Consider the following 24498-nt stretch of genomic DNA (forward strand, 5'->3'; position numbering starts at 1 on the left):
GAGGGTGTATGCAGCCCAGTTCATCACAGGAAAAGCCCTCCCTACCATTGAGCACATCTACAAAAGAGCTCTGCCTCAAGAAAGCAGCATCTGTCTACAAGGATACCCACCATCCAGGCCATGCTCTCTTCCTACTGTTATCATCAGAAAGGAGGCACAGGAGCCTTAGGTCCCATACCACAAGGTCCAGGAACAATAATTACTCCTGAAACAGCTTTGATAACTTCACTCACCTTAACACTTAGCTGATCACAAAACACAACCTATGGACTCACTTCCAAGGATTCTACGACTCATGTTCTCAGCCTTATTTATTTATTATTCTTTCTTTACTGTATTTGCACTGTGTGTCTTCTTTTGCTCATTGACTGCTTGTTTATTTGTGTGTAGTTTTTCACTGATTCTATTGTACTTTTTGGTTCTACAGTGCATGCCTGCACAAAATGAATCTCAGGGTCTTATTTGGTGACATGCTGTTTACATACAGTATTTTGAAAATAAATTTACTTTGAACTTTGAAAATTCGATTTTATTTCATGAGTTTGTCATTTTTCTAGGGCCTATCGTGGAGCTTAATGAACTGGATCCAGAAGTCTTTATGCTTGACTTTGGAAATGACTATATTAGTCCTCAAGTACCGGCATATTCACATACTGAAAAGAAGGGTTCAACTGGCCAGATGAATGGGGATGAAACTGACCAGCTGCTGTTACAAAGAGGCTTAGATAATGGAGACACTGGACAAGACCATGTAGAAGAAACTAAAGATGCTGCACAAGCAATGTTGACACCACAGAGTTTATCAGCAAGTGCTGGTGAGTCATGCAAAAGAAATATGTACATTTGTGTAGATGACAATGTGTAGCAAAGGGGAGTGGAAGCTTAAAGTAGCAGAGGGTCAAAGCAAAATAGATTGCAAAGTTTCATAAAATCATTGGTAGACAATGAGAATGTATCTCTGATGTGACAAATTTGAATAGCATTTTGTTCTCAATATAAACCTGAAGTAAATTTAGTACAAGCAGCACACATCATTTTCCAGCTTCTGCAGATGTTCTCTTGTTGGTAAGTTTAGTACTTCGTGCTTAATTAGATAGAAAACCTTGCCTTTATTTTAAGGCTTTCAGAAGTCCATTACAGCTAACAAAGTACTTCAAAACTGCTTGGTTGTCCATCGTATCCAACGATGACAGATGTGTTATTGTGTGTGTGCAATATAAAGAACTTCAGTTCCCGGTGGGCAATGTGGGAGGTTCACCCATAACAGGAAGTGACGTTGATAATTATCCTCTTGGCAGGCTGGAGTGTCCAAAGTAAAATATGGTTGAGTCAAAGCCATTCTGTAAATCTGTAAATAAAATAGTTCTAGCATCTTTATACCCACACAAGTTTGTCTTTGTAAAAAACAAACGTAATAACAGGGACCTGTGCTGGCGAGTTTTTACACTGGGGCAATTCCACTCTTTCAACCTTGGAAGTCCGATTCCAATAATACGAGTAGTCATCAGAACTGGGGTCTTCCTTGGTTGTAGTGGATGATCGAGACTTGTTCTGTACCTTGTCATGCCCTTCGCTCTCCACAAAGTGTTGCAGAACCGCCTTCCTGGCCTCACTGTTGATCTCATCCGCCCAGTCCACTGGAGCTGTCTTTGCTTCTAGGACAGACCATCCCTGTCTCACCAGGGCATGAGGCCTGCTGGCTACTCTCACCTAGTTTAGCCCTCCTGTTGAAAAGGTGCAGTTGCATAGAAAAGTACAGCCACTGATTTGCTATCAGAATCAGAATGTGTATTATTACTGACATGTTGTGAAATCTGTTGTTTTGCAGCAGTACTATGTACTACCAAAACTACTGTAAGTTGCAATAATAAAATAAATAGTGCAAAAAAAAATGGCAAGGTAGAATTCATCAAATGGCAAATGATAATAACCAGATAACCCGTCTCAGGGAATGACAGAGGAATTCATCAGTCATTGACTACAAGTAGAATTCTGTTTCCTTATGAACCAAATTTAAACCATCGGAAATCTGAAAGAAGGAGGGTTAGGATTAGTGCCTTGCTTACTCTGTTATCATGCAATGAAAAGATAGGGTTTGTCAACCAAGTGCTAGATTCAGACTGAAGAGTCTCAGATGAACCATCCCTCCAATTCTATTCTCAAACTCATGTTTCAACTAAATTTTGTGCAGTCTCTAAATACGCGAAGTTCTGCGATTTATAGATTGAACTGGACTCCTTTTGGTTTTGTCTTTTACGTTCTGAGTTTTTGCTCATTCTTTCTTGCTGCGATTTAATTTGGTGTGATTTATAATTTTTTATGCAGGGGGGGAGTTGGATTTTGATGCTCTTCCTGTTCGCACAATTTGTTTTTCTACCGGGGTGGGGGGGGGGTGTTCTTGCCCTTGGTGTTGTTGTGCATCCTTTTTTGTTCTCGCATGGAGGGGTTGATGATCATTTTGCCATTCTTTTCCATGACTTGTTAGGCTTTGTTTGTGCCAGGAGGAGGAGGTTGATGTTTTTCTTAGAACGTCTCCATGGTTTTCTGTATTTTATGGCTATCTGGAGAAGACGAATCTCAGAGTTGTATACTGCAAACATACTTTGATTATAAAATCAACCTTTGAAACCTTGAACCTTTGATATTTCCTGAATTCCAGAGCTCTGTCCTTGACTTTGATGTAACAAACTTACTAAGTTTTTAGTAGTGATGAGTAAGAAATCAAAGGCTTTCCAATTTTTTAAAGTTGATTTTTCGTGTGGTGAACAAAAACCTTTAATATTTTATTTCAAAGACTTATACAAATATAATCATGTATTTTAATTTACTTTTCCTTGCAGATGAATTTTATACTGGTGTACATTCTCAGTTTCACATTCCTGAAGAGGTGCAAGCAAAGTTAGCTAAATTTCCAGGTACTTAAGCAATCTTACTATTATATAACTTCTTGCTCAAAGTTGATATAAAGAAAAAGATCAACTTGATTTGTCACATGTACATCAAAGGATCAAAACATACAGTGAAACGTGTTGTTTATATCAATGGCTAACACAGTCTGAGGATGTGCTGGGGGCAGCCTGATAAATTGGTGCCATGTTTCCAGCACCAACATAGTATGCCTACAACTAAATAACCTGTACGTCTTTGGAATATGGGAGGAAACTGAGGCATCTGGAGAAAACCCATGTGGTCATGAAGAGAACATAGAAACTCATTACAGACAGTGGCGGGAATTGAACCCGCTGTAGTCGCTGTAAAGCACTACGCTAGCCACTATGCTACTGTGCCGTCTCAATTTGGATATAAACTTTAAAAATACATAGAAATCAAAGTAGCTTTAGTCTAGACATTAAATAAAGTTATCCAGCTTTGGTAGGATCTTTTCTCTATTGTCAACATAGTGTGAAGGGGGTCAAGGAATCTTTCAGTGCCTAGTGTTAGGTTTTCTGCCTCATTTCAGTTGATTAAAATAATTAAAATTAGGACTGTATCAGATCCACTTACCATCCACTTTCGTCCTGCTGTTATATTCAAGTACTGAGGGAAATGCATACCAGAATATTAGCTGCAATATTTTAAATGAAACTTTATTGCTCCGTTTAAATATTTAATTTCTCTAGAGTTTTCAGTAATTTGGCACTGTCATAAAATCATGTGCGTTACTGAGGAGCAGAACAATATCGGGTTGGTTAGGTTGCCCCAGAGTAGTCCATGCCTATCCAATAGGGTACAGGTAGGTGCACACTTCCCTTGGTTGATGTGGTATATTAGTTGACAGATAATGACATCACCAGGTTGGCCTTACCACTGGCTGCACTGGTTGGCAAATGCCTTCACTTCTCAACTTGTGCGTCCTTTTACGAATGTTGCAGAGAGCTTTATATGAGTTCTTGCCCAGAATTTCGTAACAGATACAAGAGACTGCAGCCACTGGAATCCAGAGCAACAGTCCAGGCCTGAGGCAGGGTTTTGACCAGAAATATTGTCAGTTCCTTTCCTGCCACAGACGCTGCTCGACCTGCTGGGTTCCTCCAGCAGATTATTTATTTCTTTACAATTTTCTGTCCTTTCATATCATTTAATTCAGATCAAAGTTCAAAGTAAATTTTATTATCGGAGTACATATCGTATATGTCACCACTTACGACCCTGAGATTCTTTCTCCTGCTCAGCAAATCTCTATGATAGTAACTGTAAACAGCATCAATGAAAGGTCAAGTAGAGCATAGAGGACAGCAACTGTACAAATGCAAATATAAATAAACAGCAATAAATAATGATAACATGAAATAACAAGGTAAAGAGTCTGTAAAGTGAGGTAATTTGTTGTGGGAACATCTCAATTGATGAGTGTAGTTATCTTCTTTTTTTCGAGATCCTGATGGTTGAGGGGTAGGTAGTAACTGTTGTTGAACCTGCTGGTGCAAGTCATATCCACTTTCACTTTGTCAGTGTGGGATTGAGCATTTTGTCACCCAGTGCTTGACAAATAAACAGTTTCTGTCTAATTCATCGAGTGACGCATAGGATTTTGCTGGGCATCCAACTATCTTAGTAAAGACTTAAAAGTAAATTGTAATTAAAAACATCAGAAGCCTTGCACTAAAAACACTGAAGTACAGGGGCCTCCTGATATAAAGCCCAACAATGGCAGTCGGATAAAGAGATTAACCCTGCAAATCACGAAAGCCAGGCAAACTAGTAATAATGTCAATGTCCATTTCACACCAAAAGGTAATGTCCTTATCTCAATATCTTATTGGAAGGATAGACCCTAGTGGAAAATCTACTCACTATGAAGTATGGAATGTAGTTTTCCATGAATTGAAATCAGTTTTAAGTTCCCTTCATGACATCCTAATCGTTGATCCTCAGTTGATCTTTGACTGATATAATATGTCACTTATATTTCCCATAGCATGGGTTCGTCATTGTGATATTTTGGGACAGTTAATGTAAAATGACAATGAGAAAAGTTTCAGTAGCTTGGACTTGATCAAGCCAGAGGTCACTGGAGCAAGAGCATCCACAGTCTAGCTAGCTGAAGTTGTACGTATTTTTTAATTAGGCTCTGTAATACACAAAGTTGAAGATTTACACTTACGGTGTCATTTACTTTAATGCATTGGGAATAAAAGGAGAGAAATGAAACCAAGTCATAACTCTTTCACGAGGCCACTAAAGGTACAATGGGCACAAACACAAAAGATTCTGCAGATGCTAGAAATCCAGGGAAAACACACAAAATTCTGGCGGTCCTGCTGAATTCCTCCAGTGTTTTATGTGTGTTACTTTGTACAATGGGCAGATTGATGATAGCTTGCACAGGTGTAAGTTTTACAATGAAGATTTCTCTGTGTTCTCTTCTCTGGCTTTGACCTTGTACACTTGGATCAAGAAAGGATGTCAGCCCATTTAGTCTATTCCAGCCCTCTGCCAAAATACGTAAACCAAATCATTCAAAATCCTGGCTCTTTTCCCAAAGTTCTGTAATTACTTATCTCCCTCAAAAGCAATTAGATGGTGACTCACATAACATGTCCAAAGATTGCATGACAACTTTTCTCTACATGTTACCCAGTCACCTTAAATCTGCTTCTCTTGTCTCCAGTCTTTCTGCCAATGGAAGCATTTCCTTTGTTCAAGCCTCAGTGAATTTGCACATCTCTAACAGCTTCTAATTCAACCTTCTCTGTGCACAATTCCTGTTTTTTCAGTCCTTCCATGCAAATGATATTCCTTTTGTCTGGAATTATTCTGTAAGCTTTTAGGTGTGTTCCTTCAGGAACCTTCACTACCTTCATATAGCGCGGTGGCAAGTGCCTGGTGCAGGCTGGTCATTCTCCCCATATGGTTAGGTACTCTCTGGCTCTATGGTAACAGTGCAATCTGACCACTTTTGAAAAGGATAAGGAATGTACTGGGACCCTTTAGGTAACAAATACAGGTTGAAGATTTTAGTCTGCATATCAACTAAATGGTTCTTTAGATTTTGTATTAAGATCATAACTAACCACATAGATACCTCCAAGCAGACCACAACCTTTGGAGGCTTGCATACCACAATGACTCAGAGAGCTATGGGTGGCTGGAGTCAGGGCTTCATGCTTTGGCTCTTGGTAGGGTCACCCATGCCAAACAGGTCAAAGGGTAGAGCCCAGACTACAAATGGTTCACCAGTTCTCCAGGTTTGGGAGTTCACTTCAGGGCTAACAACCCTGACTGTTAAAACAAAATTGTTATGGAAACAGCAATGAAGAATCCTTCTACATCTGAGTGTGTGATGGTATTCCTGAGTCTCCACCCGGGACGTGTGCGACAGTCACAGTGAAAACCGAGAGGAAGCTACTAACATGATGAAGGAAGCCCTGAACACTGTCAGAGATGGAGGACCTTCATTGCTGCATTAAACGCCAGTGGCTTAACAGACAGTAAGTAAGTAACCGTATAAACACTATTTAGACATAGAGACTGAATTTCTTCCCTTGTCTTTGTACAGATCTGGCGACCAATCTATTAGATCTCCAGGCCCAAAGTCTTTCTCTGAATACAAGTCCCTTTAAAAAGGATTTCATTAACACTTGTCAGTTTGTTCAGCTGATGGAATTATTTGTGGGGGATACTACTGAGCCTTTACCTCAAGAAAACCTGGTAAAATTTATTCGGGAAAGATACAAAGAGACCAGAGAGGAAAAATTAGAAAAGTTAGCTCAGGTAAATTATGCAAATTGTTCCTGATTCTGCCTCTAGTAATATTGATGTAATATTGAATTTAAAGTGAATGTGTGAATAATCCTTCCAACTCTACCATCAGTTTTTTTGCCTTTCAAAATACATGTTTTTCCCTTACAACATAGGAAATTCATGTTTTTCTTTCTTTGTGATCCTGCCAGCTTACATAGCGAACCCACACCATCATCAATTTTCCCTGTTACTCATTTTCTCCACGTTCCCATCAACTTCCCCCAAGGTTCTAACGCTCATGTACACACCAGGAGCAATTTACAATGGCCAATTAATCTGCCAACCCACATGACTTTGGCTTCTGGGAGAAAAACAACACTTCCTCGAGGAAGCCCATGTAATCACAGGCAGAAGGTGACGACATTGAAGGTCAGAACTGAGCCCAATTGGCTAGACCCGTGAAGCAGCAGCTGTATGAACTGATCCATGGTGCTCATCAGCTATTTCCTTTTATATCTTGTCTCCTTTATATCCAAATTATTTCCTTCACTCACCAGGTCACCCATAAATTTATCGACAATCTCATTTCATTTTCCTTTACTCATCTATCTGTGTCACATGACCTTTTTACGCACTATTTCAGGTATTTTACTGCCCGTGACTGTTACTGGAAAACACACACACTGGTTGAGGACCATTGTTATTCCACAGTGACCATTCTTTCATATAAAGGAAAGGCAGATAAATCAAGTATTACAGAGTGGCTTTTATCTGTGAAATCATGTCTCAAAAAGAATACATAGGAAAGGGGATTGTGCGATGCATAGATACAGACATAAAACATGAAGATGTTAAACTAGGAACATAATCAAATTTTATAGTTGAATTAAAATTTGGATTTGAATCAGGTTTTATTCATTATGATATTCCTGGGCCCCCAAGGATTGAATGCAATCTGCCATCCAGTAGATTAAAATTTAAAATAGTCACAGGGTTGTTCTCCAAACCACAGTCCCAGATGTTTCCATGATTATTTCCAGTAATATTTTCCTTGTCACTGTATATACATTTTCACTCCTCATACCATACATGGGGCTTCTCATCTGTTTCCAGTGTTGCCTATGTATGATAGGCATAAATATGGAACATGTATTTTAAGTCTAGTTTACAAATACTTATTCTAAGTAAAAAAAAATCTATTGGGGAGATCTTATAATGACTGAACAGCAGAAATGAATTCTGTCCCGTTCATAACATGTGAAGAGAGTATTAAAAGTCAGTTTGGTGAACTAATTAGTGTAAGAGACTCTTAAATATTTTGTTATGTAAGGCTTACTTTGAAGTTCTTGCTAACTTCAACTTTAGCCTTTGGAGGTCATTATTCACTCAACCTTGCATCAGAACATGTCCAGACATTGGCCCATACACTCAAATATGGCCCACATGACCTGCTAAGTTTTGTCCCAGCCATGAAGCCCCAATATCCTGGTTCTGTTTTCCAGAACAAGGTTGGCTGAGGGGAAATCTGATGGAAGTTTATACGATTATCAGAGGAACAAATAAGATGGACAGCTGCTATCATTCTCACAGGATCAAAATGTCTGAAACTAAAGGGCAAGCATTTAACGTAGGACAGGTTAGGGATGGGATTAGTACATTCTTCGTCTGACCTTATATAATGTAATCATTGGCCTACAGAGAGAGAGAGAGAGAGAAAGAGAGAGAGTAAGGTACAAGTCTATAGCTCACTGAAAGTGACCACACAGATGGATAGGGTTGAGGAAAAGTATTCAATATGCTTGGCTTTATGGGCTGAGTGTGAGAGTTAGGGAAGCACAGTGCAACATTGCAAACATTGGATAGATACTACCTGGAGTATTATCTACAGTGTCGGTCACCATACCAAAGAAAGAATGAGATAACACTAGACAGAGTGAGGATGAGATACACCAGTATATTGCCTGAAATGGAGGGCTGTACTTATAAGCTGGGTTCATACTTTCTGGAAGTAAAAGGCTGAGGGGTTTATATAACTATAATAGGTATAGACCAGATAGATAATTGGAATCATTTTCCCAAGCCAGGGATGTCTGGAACTAGAAAGCACTGGTTTAAGGTCAGGGGGTAGAAATTTGAAGCAAAACTGAGGGGTACGCTTTTCACACAGAGGAACGAGCTGCCAGAGGAGATAAGGGAGGCAAAAAAAAAAAATGGAGCATTTAGAGGGCACTTGGTAAGGAATATGGATACAAAAGGCATAGGAGTTTTATTGGCCTAATGTAGGTAAATCGGATTAGCATAGATAGGCATCACTGTCAGCATGGACAAGATGGGCTGAAAGTACCCATTTCTGTGCTGTAGATTTCTATGATTAAATAATTTGACTTTCTGAATCTGGTGAGGGTTTCTGTCTTCACTGATTTTTAGACAATGAGTTGCATCCTACCTTCACCCACCTACCTTCCTGCCTCAGATCTATTGGTGTTGGTTTATTACTGTCACATGTACCAAGATATGGTGAAAAGTTTTTTGCTCACTGTTCATACAGATCAAATCATTACACAGAGCATTGAGGTAGAACAAGGTAAAACAATAACAGTGTAGAATGAAGTGTAAAAGCCTCAGAGAAGGTGTAGTGCAGGTAAACAATAAACTGAAGATCATATGAAGGTAGATCATGAGGTCAAGAGTCCATCTTATCATATAAGAGGACCTTTCAAGATTCTGATATCAGCAGCCTCAAATCTATGCCACCTAGTTATAAGGGAAATGAATGTTTGCTGTTCCCTCGGCCATCTTAAAGAATTTTCAGTCTTCATCACAATCAAATCTCCTCTCAGTCACATCTGATCACGTTCAGTCTATCTTTCAATGTAACTGGATATCTGGTCATCGTGTAATGTGTTGACTTCTGCTTCTGCTAAACCACGGAACTGGAGGGTCAGTGGAAACAACACGTTGGCAGAAGGATTTCTCTTTCTTAAACCGTGTCTTTAATAACTGGTTCTGTTTCCAGGCAAATCATGAAATACGACAAAAGGCACATGAGACAATCCTGAGCGCGCTGTTTGAGAAATGGGATAATGATGTCTCAGGGTACGTCAACCTTAGAGAGCTAGCTGAAGTCATAAGCAAATACAAAGATGGAGCAGAGAAGAAATCCTTAAAAAACGGTAGGAAAAGCTGCTTTGCCACATTATTTTATTGTATTATAAGACATAAAACAAGGAAATAACTAATTTGTGTCGCGGTTGGACAAAACATTGTGAGGCCATATTTGGAATATTGTATTTAATTTTGATCACCCTGCTAAAGGAAAGATGGCATTAAGTTGGAAAGAGTATGGAGGCAAATTCCAAAGACGTTGCCAGGGCACGAGGATCTGAGTTACTGAGAGATGTTGAGCAGCTTGGGATTGTTTTCATTGGAGTGTAGGAGAATTGAGGATAGAACATTATGAGGGGCACAGATAGGGTAAGTGTGCACAGCCTTTCTCTCATAGTTGGACAGCCAAGTACTAGTGGGCATAGGTTTAAGGTGAGAATGGAGAGATTTCATAGGAAGCAGAGGGCAATTTTTTTCACCAAGAGTAGATCAGTATATGGAATGTGCTGCCAGAAAAACTGGTTGAGGCAGGTACATTAACAGTATTTAAAAGTTACTTGGACAGGTATATGGGTAGGAAAGATTTAGAGGGATATGGACCAAACACTAACAAATGGGACTGGTTTAACTGGAAATCTGGGATTGCATGGACCAGATGGGCCAAAGGGTCTATTTCTATGCCATATGATTTACGACTCAGTGTATCTGCCTTGTCATGTAAACCGCTAGCCAGCATCTTCCACAGCTGTCCTAAAAAATGGGATGACAGTGAAAGAAATCAAAAATTATGCTGCTTTAGATTAAGTCCTGGAAGCCAGGCAATTAATTTATTTTTCATTTAATTTCCTCAGCGTACTTAGGTTGCACTATCCTCTGGAGCTGGTTGGGTGAGGGTATCTAATGCCCAACTGAGGTGGCCTTCCTCCAGTCTCCATCCCTTACAATAGGAAGCATCTGGTCTGCTTCCTGTTGGCTGACCTCAGTGCCACTGCCTCACAGGGCCAGAGTCCCACTTCAATCCTGACCTCGTGCACTGTCTGTTTGGAATAACTGTGTGGGATTCTCTGAGTGTCCATACATCCCAACAACCTGTGTGTTGGCAGTCCAAACAACTGCTGTGGATTAACCCTACTGTCTGGGTGAGGGATAGAATCTGCAGGAGTTGATGAGAACGCAAGAGAATAAAAAGTGGGATTCATGTAGGATTAGTGCAAGCAGGTAGCTGATAGCACAGACTGGATGGGCTGAAAGGCCTGCAACCATGCCCTATTTCTCTGTGGTTCTATGACTTTATGATCATTCAACTCGAGGAATTTCAGTGTGAAATCATGCTGTATCACTTTACGCCTTCTATCTGTTCATTGTGATATCAGAACATGATTCTGACCACTTTCCTCTTCTTTTCCAGCATTATATTCCCAAAGTGTTTCCAGCTCTGTCTATTCTTCATCTGTAAGCCCACACTGATGGCCTCTTATCTCTTCCATCAAAGTGATTAAGAGCATAAATCATAATATTCATCTGCAGTCCAACACAGGCACTGAATTCAATCACATTTAATTTCTATTCCAAAATGGAATTGCTGTCTATTTTTTATCCTTTGGAATTATCTTCCTCCCAATTTACCCTACTCGGGGTAAAACTCCCAGCTTTATTTGAGACACTTCCCAGAAGACCACAACCTTGTCGTGGTTTGAAAGCTTGCGTGCTTCAATGACCCGGAGGCCTATGTTGGCTGGAGTCAGGGCTTTGGCTGTTGGTAGGGTCACCCATGCCAAACTGGTCAAAGGATAGAGGGCAGACTAAGAGTGGTCCTTCAGGTTCGGGTGTTTGGCTCAGGGTTAACAACCCTAAACGGTCAAACAAAAATGTTAAAGAAACAGCAATGAATAATCCTTCTGCATCTGAGTGCGACGGTATTCCTGAGTCTCCACCTGGAACTTGCATGACTGACAGTAGAGAAAACTGAGAGGAAGCTACTGACATAATGAAGCAAGTCTTGAACACGGGCAGAGATGGAGGACTTCAATGCTGTCCTAAATGCCAGCAAAATAAACTCTTTTCAGGTGGGACGGTGGAAATCTGATTGGACGAAGACTAACCAATCAGGAAGGATGGAGTATAGCGGTATAAATATCACTGGACTAGACAGGCCCAGGCATCATCCCTGAAGAAGATGGGAGAGTTTGTCATCGAACATCGGTTATAATCAATAACTGTATCCAGCTTGAAAACCGAGAGGAGTTTACTCGTCATAGGAAAGCACTAGATCCTTTTTCAGGAAGTAAGTTATTCAAGATAAGCATGATTTGATGAATTGAGCATTGAGGTCAGGAGTCGAATTTGCAACGGTTCCAAGTTTACAGTGAATGAAACCTCTCAAACCTCATAAATTGAACGTAGTGAATCTGCTCAATAGTTCAAAGTGTGTGGTGGTGGTGGTGGCATCCGTCGGTTTCGAGAGACCATGGATCTGCGCCTGGAGTTACTAGTCTGATGCCTTGCTCACTAGGCCACGCGCCAACACAAGTATGTATATGTTACTATATACAACTTTGAAATTCATTTTCTTACAGGCATGTACAGGACAAATAAAAAATACAATCTCATCTATGAAAAAGCAAACATAAACAAACACTGATGCAGTTTCATAGTTACTGAGGAGTGTTTACTTTGAATTGTATTGGAATCAACACTGGCAGGGAGTTGTGACTTTAGAATGTGGACACCAGTACATGAACATGTTACCTGACCAAAATTAGAATTGATTGCAGCTCTACTTAAGAATAAAACTTGTCAAAAAATATATTTGTGGTTGGTAAGCTGCCCAAATTGTACTATTTGTATAACATCCTGGTTTTCCCATGACTTTTCCTGCCCCCGTGTCTTTCTTTACTGCATTCCAGTCAGATTGTGATGTTTGCAATTATCTGAAATTGAAAGGTCATATTTCAGGTTAAAGGTCTTAAGATTTGAAATAATAGATTCAGAGGATATGGCTGCAACAGGAGATTTATTGGAGACAGCTGTTGATTTCAGTCATGTTTTTAACCATGACAGGATTTTCTGTCCTCTTTTTCTTTTCAAGTGGGTGTCTGTCTGTCTCTCTTTCTGTCCCTCTCCTTTTCTCTGTCTGTCTTTGCCTCTCTTTCTGTCTGTCTCTCCCTCTCTCTGTCTCTCTCTTTCCCTGAAAGCTTCGAGTGTTTTAAGACAAGATGGAGCTAATTCATGTAGTTTATACAGCATGACAAATCTTTTGCCACTGCAGTGGACCATTCTTTGGATGCATATGTCTGTCTAGATCAGAAGATATAAACTACTGCCCGGAATTTGGTTGATATATGGAATAATGTGCTAATCAGCTGCCACATGGCAGGCCATCAAGGACAATGCATGTTGACCCACCACTAAGACATTCAGAGTGCAATAGGCCCGAGGCCTCATATACTAAATTAGGACCACGTGAGATAAGATCTTCTCTTCAGGTGTCACCACAGCACAGAGCTTGCAAAGGACATCTGTTATATCCACGGACAGAGAATGGGGCTGGTTGGTAGAGCGAGTTTACAGAGGATGGGGGGTGAGGGTTTACTTCCAGCGGTCAGGGTAAAGTGAGATTGGGACAGTGGAATTTGGGTCTTCTGTTGTGTATGGGATATCACATTCAAGTGTTTGAGGTAGAGGTTACAATCAGTATTCAGGGGTAAGGGTCAATGGTCAGGCGTGAGTGCCTGCGGTCAAAGAATAAAGACTAGCTTTATTTGTCACATGTATATCAAAGTATACAGTGAAATGCATCATTCATGTCAACGACCAACACAGCCTGAGGATGTGCTGGGGGCAGAGTACAAGTGTCACCATGCTTCCAGTGCAAACATAACAAACCCACAACTTAATAACCCTAACCCATGTACCTTTGGAATGTGGGAGGAAACCAGAACACCAAGAAGAAACACACACAATCACAGAGAGAATGTACAATCTCCTCAGAGACAGCGATGGGAGTTGAATACTGATCCTCCAACTGCTGGCATTGTAAAGCGTTATGCTTATCACTGCGCTACTACTCTGCCTCTCTGAACAGTATTGTGCCAATGCGGTGTGATGAGAGCCAGGGTTGGGTATGGGACAGAGTGCAGATCTGCTCAAGTGTGCCATCTAGAGGTGGACCAGCATAGTCTTTACTGATGTATTGCAGAAGTGCTTCTGTCTTGCAAACACCACTGAAGATTATAGAACAGGCATCCATTTCCTAGTTGCATACTAATATGCACTCTGTGACCAGTGGAACCCTGTGTAGCTTTCTGGTGCTGTAGCCCATCCACTTCAAAGTTCAATGTGCTTTGCATTCAGAGGCGCTCTACTACACACCACTCTTATAACAATGGTTATTTGAGTTAAAGTCACCTTCCTGTAAGTTTGAAGCAATTTGGTCATTCTCCTCTGATATCTCTCATTAAGAAGGCATTTTCGCACACAGAACTGTCACTCACTGGATTTATTTTTTTTTGTTTTTCACACCATTCTCTGTAAACTCTAGAGACTGTGCACACGAAAACTCCAGGAGATCAGCTGTTTTTTGAGATACTCAAACCACCCCATGTGGCATCAGCAATCAGTCGATGGTCAAAGACACTTAGATAGCATTTCTTCCCATTCTAATATTTGGTCTGAACAGCAAATGAACCTCTTGACCATGTCTGTATGCTTTTGTGCATTGAGTTGCTGCCACATGTTTGACTGATTAGATATCTTCATTAATGAGCAAGTGTACAGGTGTATCTAATAAAATGGCCACTAGGTCCTCAATACAATTACATGAGATGCATCTACAGTGAGATCCAAAGGCATTCTGCTTCTCTAGGAAGGTAACCTATCACAGAGAAATGCATCTTCTGTGGCTGTTTTCAAGGGCAGCAAATTGAAAATATGCTCCTGCTCTGAGCAACTCTCGTGCACCTCCTCCTGGGAATTCTCAGAGCAGCACTGCCAGAGTCCTTGACCACAATTGACTAACAGTTAGTGTCCTGTGTCCAAGGAAATGGGATAACATGTTTATTTGTGTTTGAGAAGCAGTGCCTCACAACCATCATGAAAAGACCAAAATACTTCCTTTGAACATTCTGGGAATCCTATTCACTACAATAAAAATGATAAACATTAAACTGTTTGAAGTTTAAAACGTTTCTGGGTATTGCAGTTTATGTCTGTGCTCTTTCGCTGCCTTCAATATCTGCTTGCTCCAGAGCAGGCTGCCAGATGTCATCTGTCTGCTAGGAGGGAAGCAGATGGCCTTAGATTTGTGTCAGATCCTGGTGGTTTCCAGAAATTCGGAATCATTGTGAGAAATTGTGGAAATCAAGGCTGACTAAATATTCAGAATCCAGCAGGCTGTCTTACTTAGTTTCAGAGATGATGGTGAATGGGAATTTTGACTGTACATTCCTGTAGTTGTTTTGTCACAGACTTCGAAATAATTTTGTTCCAGTCTCTTTTGTATTATGCAAAGCCTGAAATTCCCAGATACAGTTTGGCCAGCTCTAAGGAAGTTTAACAATTGATAATGACCTTATTCCTGAAATCCCAACAGAAAGAATTGCTTTGTACAAGAAAATGGCAACAGTACAGATTTTTCTATAATAATAAGTGAGGTTAACAGGAATCATGATTATTATCGGCAAATGGACTAGTCATCTACAATTAAACGCACAAGTCTCTGTGAGAGGTATGATGTCTGCAACTGGTTGCGTTGCTGCTGTGCTCAGTAAAGGATTTGCTATTAAGATGATTGAAACAATATGGATTTGCTTTGACTATTTTCAAGTCTGCACTGGGAATATATGAAATAATGAATTCAGAAGTCTTTGAGTTTATAAAAGGATTATCCACTGTAAGGATAAGAGAGCCAATGTCAGTATCCTCTCCCAGGTCAACTTCCCCTGTACTGAAGCTTCAGTTATACCCACCACCAGCTACATATTCCCCTCCCTATCCTGTTCTGCTTTCTGCAGGGAACTTTCACTCCATGGCAACCCTTCCCATCTATCCCTCCTCCCTTTCCGTCCCTACACCTCCTCCTGTGCCACCATCCAGAGCCCTAAACAGCACTTCCAGGTGAGGAAGACATTCACAGCTCTCTAATGCAGCCTTGTCGATTGTGTCCAGTGCTCCCATTGTGGTCTCTTCTATATCAGTGAATCGGAATCAAAATCAGGTTTTATATCACCAGAATATGAAATGAAATTTGTTGTCTTTGCAGCAGCAGTACACTGCAATATATAAAAATAGAGGAGAAAACTTGTGAATTACAGGAAGTATATAGTTAAATAAGTAGAGCAAAAATAAAAATAAAAATAATGAGTGAGGTAGTGCTCTTAGTTTCATTGTCCATTCAGAAATCAGATGGGAGAGGGGAAGAAGCTGTTCCTGAATCATTGAGTGTGTGTCTTCAGGCTTCTGTACCTCCTTTCTGATGGTAGCAATAAGAACAAGGCAATTCCTGGGTGATCAGTGACCAGATGACTGCGTTGCCTAGCACCTGTGCTCTGTCCACCATGGAGTGCCTGGTTGCCAGACATTTTAATTATCCTGTGAGCGTATGGATTTCCTCCAAAATCCAAATGTGTGTAGGTTGGTAGATGAATTGGTCACTGTAACTTTCCCTTTGTGTGTTGGTGAGTAGTAGAATTTGGGGGAAGTTGAAGGGAGTGTTGTGAGAATAAATTGGTTTGGGATGGGATTGCTGTAAAAATAGGTAGCCCAAAATACTGTATGATTTTACAGTACCATGGCTGCATGAATTTAGGAGATACCATCTGCAAACATAAGCATTTTATCTGAGATACACCATCCTAATGTTCAGACTGTTCCCAGAGACAGCCTGTTACATAACAGATCTTTGGCTGACAGCCCTAAAATGCTGGAGGAACTCAGCAGGTCAGGCAGCATCTATGGAGAGAAATAAAAAGCTGAGTTTTAGGCTGAGATCCTTCATTGGGATTGAGTGTCCTGATGAAGGGTCTTGAGCTAAAAAATCTCCATAGATGCTGCCTGACCTGATGCGTTCCTCCAGCATTTTATGTGTGTTACTTTGGATTCCCATCATGAATCTCTTGTATTTTTGAGTGAGGGGAGGGCAGACTTTTATGTCAAACTTATAGTTTCTTCATTTATCTCCATATTTAAATTTCTGGAATTAGAGTCTGTTAGCTCATTTACGTGTACAGCACACAGAAAATAATTAAAAATTACTTTCCTTCTCACATTTGATTTTATTTTCATTGTAGATAATTGGAGATATGTGTTTTGTGTGTTTTGTTTGGTTTGTGTTTCTCCAACAGCACATCACAGACTGAAACTCCACCACAAGTACCATTCAGACAATCCCACTCTGACAAAGTCAGAGTTCACTGTATACATTGAAACGATTGTGGATGAAATGTCTGGCAAGGAAGTCGACTTTGATGGGCTGGTTACATTTCTCACAGCCAGAAGTGAACAAAATTGTGTGGAACGAGCACGGCTTAGAGCCAGGAGAAAGTGGTTCTCTGACATCAAACAATCAGCAGTGATCTCTGACTCCAGTATGGCAGCTGTTTTTAAAACCGTTTTCCAAGTCCTTTTTAAGGTAGGATGGAATTATAGCTTTATTATCATGGATGCATTCATATTCTTTATATTTATAATTATTTTGAATAAACTCATCTCGGTCTTCCGGCCAGGTACTGGGCTTTGATTATAACCGAAGTTTCGATGACAAAGGTAACTCCTGATTGGTTAATCCTCATCCAATCAGGTTTCCACTCTCCCACCTTGTTTACAATCGAATTCCAGTTCTTACTTAGAGTGAGACCTTCATCATTATTAAAGTTCTTTATCTCTAGTTTTATTTCAATAGGTTCCTTTAACAGGCGGCCCCAAAAGCCATTGGCGAGGCACAGTATGTCACGGTCCCATCTGGCAATTCCCCACCTTGCTATTACCTCAGTAATTGGGCTTCAATCCCCTCGTCTAATTTCCAACCATTCCCAGTTCCACTAATTACACACACCTGCCTTCCATCTGGAAATGCAGGATAAAAACCCTGGAATCACAGCAAGGAGCTGCCAGTTCATTGGTCGACTCTTGTATGAGTAACCTTGGTTCATGGTTCTTTAGGACTGTCAGTCCTAAGTTCTGCATTGTCTTCCTGGATTCTCAACGTGAACCTTGTCTCCGTGTCAAGACTCACCTGGATACCTATTCCACACTCGCGACTGTGCTAACGCCTCTCGATCCTGCCTCCGTGCCTGTGCCCAGCACTTGGGTTCCCCCCCCACAGCCACGTCCTTATTACACAGTAGTTTTGTGCGGTCAAAGTCAATCCTGTGGCCATTGTGAATGCAATGTTCAGCTACTGCCGATTTCTCTGGGTAACCTCCTGTGCTCCTTGATGTGGGTTTCCACCGTGTGTCCCATCTGGGATATACACTGCTCTGCATTCACAGGGGATCTGGTAAACACCAGCTGACCTGAGTTGCAGATTATCTTTGACCTGCATAAGCTGTGATTTGAGCTTCCTTATGGGTATTTATTTGTGACATACAGTGCAGAAAAAGCCCCTCTGGGACTTTGAGCCACTCTGCTCAGTAGTCCCCAATTTAATCCTAGCCTAATCACAGGACAATTTACAATGATCAATCAAAGGTTCATTTTATTATCAAAATAATGTACAGTGAATACAACTCTGAGAATCATCTTTTCCAGATAGCCAGAAAATATCAACCTGTACATCTTTGGACAGTAAGAGGAAACAGGAGCATCTGGAGGAAACCAACGTGGTCACGTTGCCATGGAGAGAATGTACAAACTTCTTACAGGCAGCAGTGGGAATTGAACCTGGGTCGCTGGAACTGTAAAGCATTGTGCTAAGCACTATGCTACTGTGCCGCCACACAGTAACTGGGCTTCCTAAATATCAAATATTCTGCAATATGTTATTACAGTGACTCACATTATTATCAGAATCAAACAACATGTAAAGACTGTCGAATCCATTGTGCTGGTGCCAGCTCAGTGAAAGAGTTTTCCAAATACTCCCTCTCACTTAATCTTTTCCCAGAGCCCTGAAGGTTATTCCAGTACGTCTCAACTTTCCTTTTTAATGTGCATGTGAAATTTCTTCCCACCATTCTTGTACACACCTCATCTCAAATAGTAACTTTTTTTTGCATTAAAACATTCACTTGATTTCCTACCTGGTTCGTTTATTTAGTAACCTCAATCATTCCTCAGAATACTGACTTGCTGCTGATAAAATAGTTTCCCTATCAAATCCTTTAAATTATCTGTTACTGGTCTCTCCTTGAAGAATGCCTTCAATCTCTATGCCCAATAGACTCATAGAGCATTACAGCACAGAAACAGGCCCTTCAGCCCATTTAGTCCATGCTGGCCTGGTTTTCTGGCTAGTTCCATCTACCTGCACCCAGACCATAGCCTTTCATACCCCTCTCATCCATGTACCTATCCAAACTTCTCTTAAGTGTAACCATTGATCCTGCATCTACCACTTCCGCTAGCAGCTTCTTCCACGCTCTCAACACCCTCTGACTGAACCGGAATCAGAAACAGAATCTTGTTCAATATCACCAGCATATGTCGTGAAATTTGTCAACTTGGCAGCAGCAGTACAATGCAATACATGATAAATATAGAAAAGAAACCAATTACATTAAGTATATATAGGTATTTATATAGTTAAATTTAAAATAGAGCAAAAACAGAAATAATAAAAACAAGTGAGGTGGTGTTCATGGGTTCAATGTCCATTCAGAAATTGGACGGCAGAGGGGAAGAAGCTGTTCTTGAATCACTGAGTGAGTGCCTTCAGGCGTCTGTACCCCCTTTCTGATGATGGCAATGAGAAGAGGGCATGTTCTGGCTGTTGTGGTCCTTAATTGTAGAAGCTGCCTTTCTGGGGCACCACTCCTTGAAGATGTCTTGGATACTATGGAAGCTAGTGCTCATGATGGAGCTGACTAAGTTTACAACTTTCTGTAGCTTCTTTCGATCCTGTGCAGTAGCCCTCCCCGCCACCCCCCGCCACCCCCCCCACCCGTACCAGACGGCAATGCGGCCTGTCAGAATGTTCTCCACGATACATCTGCAGAAGTTGTTCCCACTGAGATTCCTCTTAAATATTTCACCTTCCACTCTAAAACTACGATCTCTCGTGTTAGTATCACACAACCTGAGAGGAAAATGCCAGGAAGCATTTGCTCTATTTACAGTATACCACTGATAATTTTGTATAGCTCTATATGATCTCCCCTCATTCACCTGTGCTCCAGGTAATAAAAGCACAACCTATTCAAACTACCCCTGTAACTCAAACCCAACAACATCCACGTAAATTTTCTCTGCACTCTTCCAAGCTTATTGATATCTTTCCCATAAGTTGGTTTTGTTCCCTAACAGTTTATTGACAGCTTTTGTCTGTGATAGGATTCAGAAGCACACGGCGGCAACAAGAAAATAAGTTCTTCCATTGCCCTGTTGAGGCGTAATTTTCACAGGCCAGAGAGGGGTGAATATTTCTTGCACTATGTGGCTTGCACTTTGGAAGATGCACCATATGTCTTGAACCAAGCACTCTACAGAGACATGGGAGTAAGGTATGTGTTCAGAAGCAGCAGTGTGGAAAAAAAACTTTTGGATGTATGTAGTCAAACTAATTTTAGATTTCTTTCAATTTCTCTAAAGCTTAGTTGGCCACAGAAGATGCTATATTGAAAGATAAAGATGGAGTTCAAATGCATCATTGTAGAGCAAATCTCCTTAGCAAAAGATGCATATCCATTGGGTTAACATCCATCTGTAATATCCCTTGGTGCACATAGCTCGCTGACAAGCACAAACCAAAAATAAGTCAAAGCCAAAAAATATATACCAGGAATGTCTAATCATGGAGAGAATGAGATGGTGAATTTTGTTATGCGTGCTATTGATGAACACACACAAAATGCTGGCGAAACTCAGCAAGTTAATATTTCAGGCTGAGACCTTTGGACTGAGACCCTTAATCAGTCCTGCTGAAGGGTCTCGTCCCGAAATGTTGAATGCTTATTCCCTTCCACAGATGCTGCTTGTGGTCCTTAATTGTAGAAGCCGCCTTTCTGGGGCACCACTCCTTGAAGATGTCTTGGATACTATGGAAGCAGTGCTCATGATGGAGCTGCAGGTGCTGCTTAAGATTTCCAGCATCTCGTGCTCACGGTATTGATTAGCCACTTGTAATAGACCCATAAACAATAGTTGGTTCCATTGCATTCAGAAGAACTGGATATTAAGCGTAATTCTATCTCTTTAATGTAATCATCCTGTGGGTGCTGCAAATTAGTGTAAATCATAAAGCTTCTTTAACATAAAGATGTTTAAGCTCAGTATGCTCTGCTTTGGCAGAACCAACTGCTTTTGTAAATCTATTAGGTGTGGATTCAGGTCTTTCTCCAGGCAGACTTCAGCACATGATCTATACAGAATAGTGCAGTATGAAGAGAATACTGCATTGCCCAAGGAGCTGTCCTTCAGGTGACTGATAAAGCAAAGTGTTGGCAGCCTGTCCTGCTGACTCAGTGATACATCAAAATGCACAGCACCATTGCACAAGTGCAAAGGGAAACCACATGTGCTGCCAACATTCTTCCCTCAGCTAATGTCACCAGATGTAGTCCATCAGATAATCCATCACATTGCTAATGGCCGAACTTGATCGACTGAAAATGTCTACAGCTTTCAGCTATATAGTAAATGACAAATCTTCAGAGAAAACCATTGTTCAGGTGCCTGGAGGACCTGGCTAATTGAACAGCAATCCCTTGTAACATTTGGGTGCCAGGTCTACCAAGAATAGTGCTGAATAGGTTGCTCTGAAGAAAGCTGACATGGATTTTGTGAGTTGAACAGTCTCTTTTCAGCTATAATAATTCTGGGATGAAATGTTCCTTGATTTAGATTGCAAAATCACCTGAGCAGTTAATAAACCCACTCTGCACCTGGGAACTGAGTGGCTTTAAATTTGGCTTCTGAAACTTTAGTTAAATCCAACATCCCTCAGAACAGAAGTAACTAAGAACTGAAGGGATACATGTGAAGATGTATTCCAATATATTATGATCATAAGTTGGCAGTTCAAAACTAAAATGCCACAGAGAAGGTGTAATAAAGATTAGTTCCAGGGATGCAGGGTTTGCTGGGTGATGAAAGATTGAATAGATTGTGCCTGTGTTCTTCAGAAAACTAATGAAATTGAAAAGGGAGACACATGAGACTCTAGATGCTGGAATCTGGAGCAACAAAGAAAGTGCAGGAAGAACTGAATGGGTCAGGCAAAATCTGTAAAAATATATGGACAGTGTCCTGTGCCATTCAACTTGGTTTTCTAAATAGACAGTAACAGACTAAAACAAACTCAGATTGGATCAAATTAAGTGCACATTTATTACTTGCAAGAGAAGACTACCTCCATATGTTAAGTTGTTGATAAATAGCTTCAATCATACAACTCAAAACCGATAATTTTTATACATTTACAGAGCACAGTAATTCATCAACTTCATGTCTTTGAGGTCATTCCATCCCTTAATTTTATTTCAGTCTTATTTCGCATCCATCTTGAATGAGCCACATTTGTCTTCAATGAGCCGATTTGTCTCTGAGGCTTTTCCCCCAACAGCTGTGTCCTGTTTTTCTTGGCTTTCAATCCTGTAATGTCAAAACACTCCCTGCGATAAATCACATTCCTTTGCAAGTTTCCCATCCAACCACAACAGCAAATCAGCAAAGCACTCTGGGATCACAGAGGTTCCATTTTGTCACTTTACATTTTATAAAAATTATAAATTATAAAGACTTCAAGGCTACAGATATATTTCCATATTAGTCATTGTTCTGGGTTGAGATCCTTCATCTGGACTTCCCTCTGCAGATGCTGCCTGATTTGCTGAGTTTCTCCAGCGGTTTGTTTTGAGCTCCAGCATTGTTAAAAATCTTGAAAGGCTGGGTCCAGGGAGAATATTTCCCCTGACTGAGTAGGCAAAGACCAGGGGACACAGAATGTTGAATAAAGTGTAGATCATTTAAGGCTGAAATAATGAAAGTTTTTGACTCAAATAATAATGAACATTTGGAATTCTCTATCATGGAGGTCTATGGAAGTTAAGACACTCAGTTTAGTCAAGTCAGATTGATAGATTTCTGGATATCAATAGATCAGTAGATTAGGGGCTTGTGCAAGAAAATAGCACTAAGGAAGATTAGCCATGATCTTGATGAATGGCAGATCAGGCTTGAAGGGCCAGATAGTCATCACATGCATCTGTTTCTCAATGAATTTAACCTCCCACTGACAATCTCCTACAGGCTGGAATAATATAAGGGGTACCAGTAATGATGAGAGGTCATTGACCTGAAAATTAACTTGCTTTCCCTCTCCACAGATGCTGCCTGAATTGCTGTAAATTTCTCAAGCAAGCTGCTTTATTTCAGAATGCAAGAGGTGTAACTTTTTTGTGAAGTTGCCTTAAAAACAAAAGGCTGAGACAAGATAGATCCCAACCTGGAATTCAGTAAATCCTACATCTGTCTTGCTAAGTACTTCATGATTACTTTAGATTTCAGAATGCTGCATTCCTCAGCACCGATGACAACTTGGTGAGCGATTTCAGTTCAGTTACTCATCTCTTCTCACTGTTCTCTTTCTTTTTTATTTGACTTAGCTTTGCTGCAATTAATGAAGGGAAACCACTCTACATCTACAGAGTTCAGGACCATGGCAAGGTTCATTTTTGGAACTGTCATCGGGAGACACCCGAAGGATCATTCCTGGTGGTCCCAGTGAAAGATCAGCACAACAGAGTGTTCGGAGTCCTGGGTACTGACACGTTGAGGGATGAGTGTGGGAAGGTTTTCGCCTCTCATGAGATCAATTTTCATCAGGTGAGTGTCTGTGCGTGTGCGAGGGAGTTGCTGACATCAGTCCCCTCCTCATTAATCTCACAGAGCAGAATAGAATTTTTAAAAATAGATCTATTTTGAACCAGAAATCTATTAATCTATTTATCTATTTGATTTAGTAGACCTATTGATCTGCTAAATGTAGTATCTTTTTATGGTTATGCTTAGAAGGCTGACAGTAAAATTTATGTACCTCCTGTATCTAATAAAGTGACCACTGAAGATGTTCATGGTCTTCAGCACCTGCAACCTATCCACTTTGAGGTTCAAGATGTGCGTTCAGAGATACTCTTGTGCGCACCACTGTTGTAACATGTAAAGCACCACTGTTGTAACATGTGAAGTTACTGTTGCCTTCCTGTCAGCTTGAACCAGTTTGGTCATTCTCCTCTGACCTCTCTGAATAAAAAGGCATTTTCACCTATAGAACTGCCAATCACTGGTTGTTTTTTTGTCACTTCTCACACCATTCTCTGTAAACTCTTGAAATGGCAGTATGTGAAAATTCCAAAAGATAACAGTTTCTGAGATATTCAAACCACTCAGTCTGGCACCAACAATCATTCCACTGTCAAAGTTATTTAGATCCACATTTCTTCCCCATTCTGATATTTGGTCTGTACAGCAACTGAACCTCTTGCCCATGTCTGCATGCTTTTATGCATTGAGTTGTTGCCACATGATTGACGGGTTAGGTATCTGCATTAACAGGCA

At 40.6% G+C, this 24498-nt stretch overlaps 1 protein-coding gene across 1 annotated transcript in view; it reads left to right on the forward strand.

Moving 5' to 3' along the window:
- LOC140731516 (EF-hand calcium-binding domain-containing protein 5-like) overlaps window positions 1-24498 on the forward strand; it is a 108185-nt gene that overhangs the window by 63393 nt on the left and 20294 nt on the right. Inside the window, exons 9-15 of the mRNA XM_073052986.1 lie at window positions 558-815; window positions 2841-2915; window positions 6500-6714; window positions 9701-9857; window positions 17130-17416; window positions 20275-20444; window positions 23547-23766. Of these exons, the coding sequence (XP_072909087.1) occupies window positions 558-815; window positions 2841-2915; window positions 6500-6714; window positions 9701-9857; window positions 17130-17416; window positions 20275-20444; window positions 23547-23766 (1382 nt within the window). The remainder of the gene's footprint in view (window positions 1-557; window positions 816-2840; window positions 2916-6499; window positions 6715-9700; window positions 9858-17129; window positions 17417-20274; window positions 20445-23546; window positions 23767-24498) is intronic.

This window comes from Hemitrygon akajei, chromosome 8 (assembly GCF_048418815.1).
Source record: "Hemitrygon akajei chromosome 8, sHemAka1.3, whole genome shotgun sequence".
NCBI lineage: Eukaryota > Metazoa > Chordata > Chondrichthyes > Myliobatiformes > Dasyatidae > Hemitrygon > Hemitrygon akajei.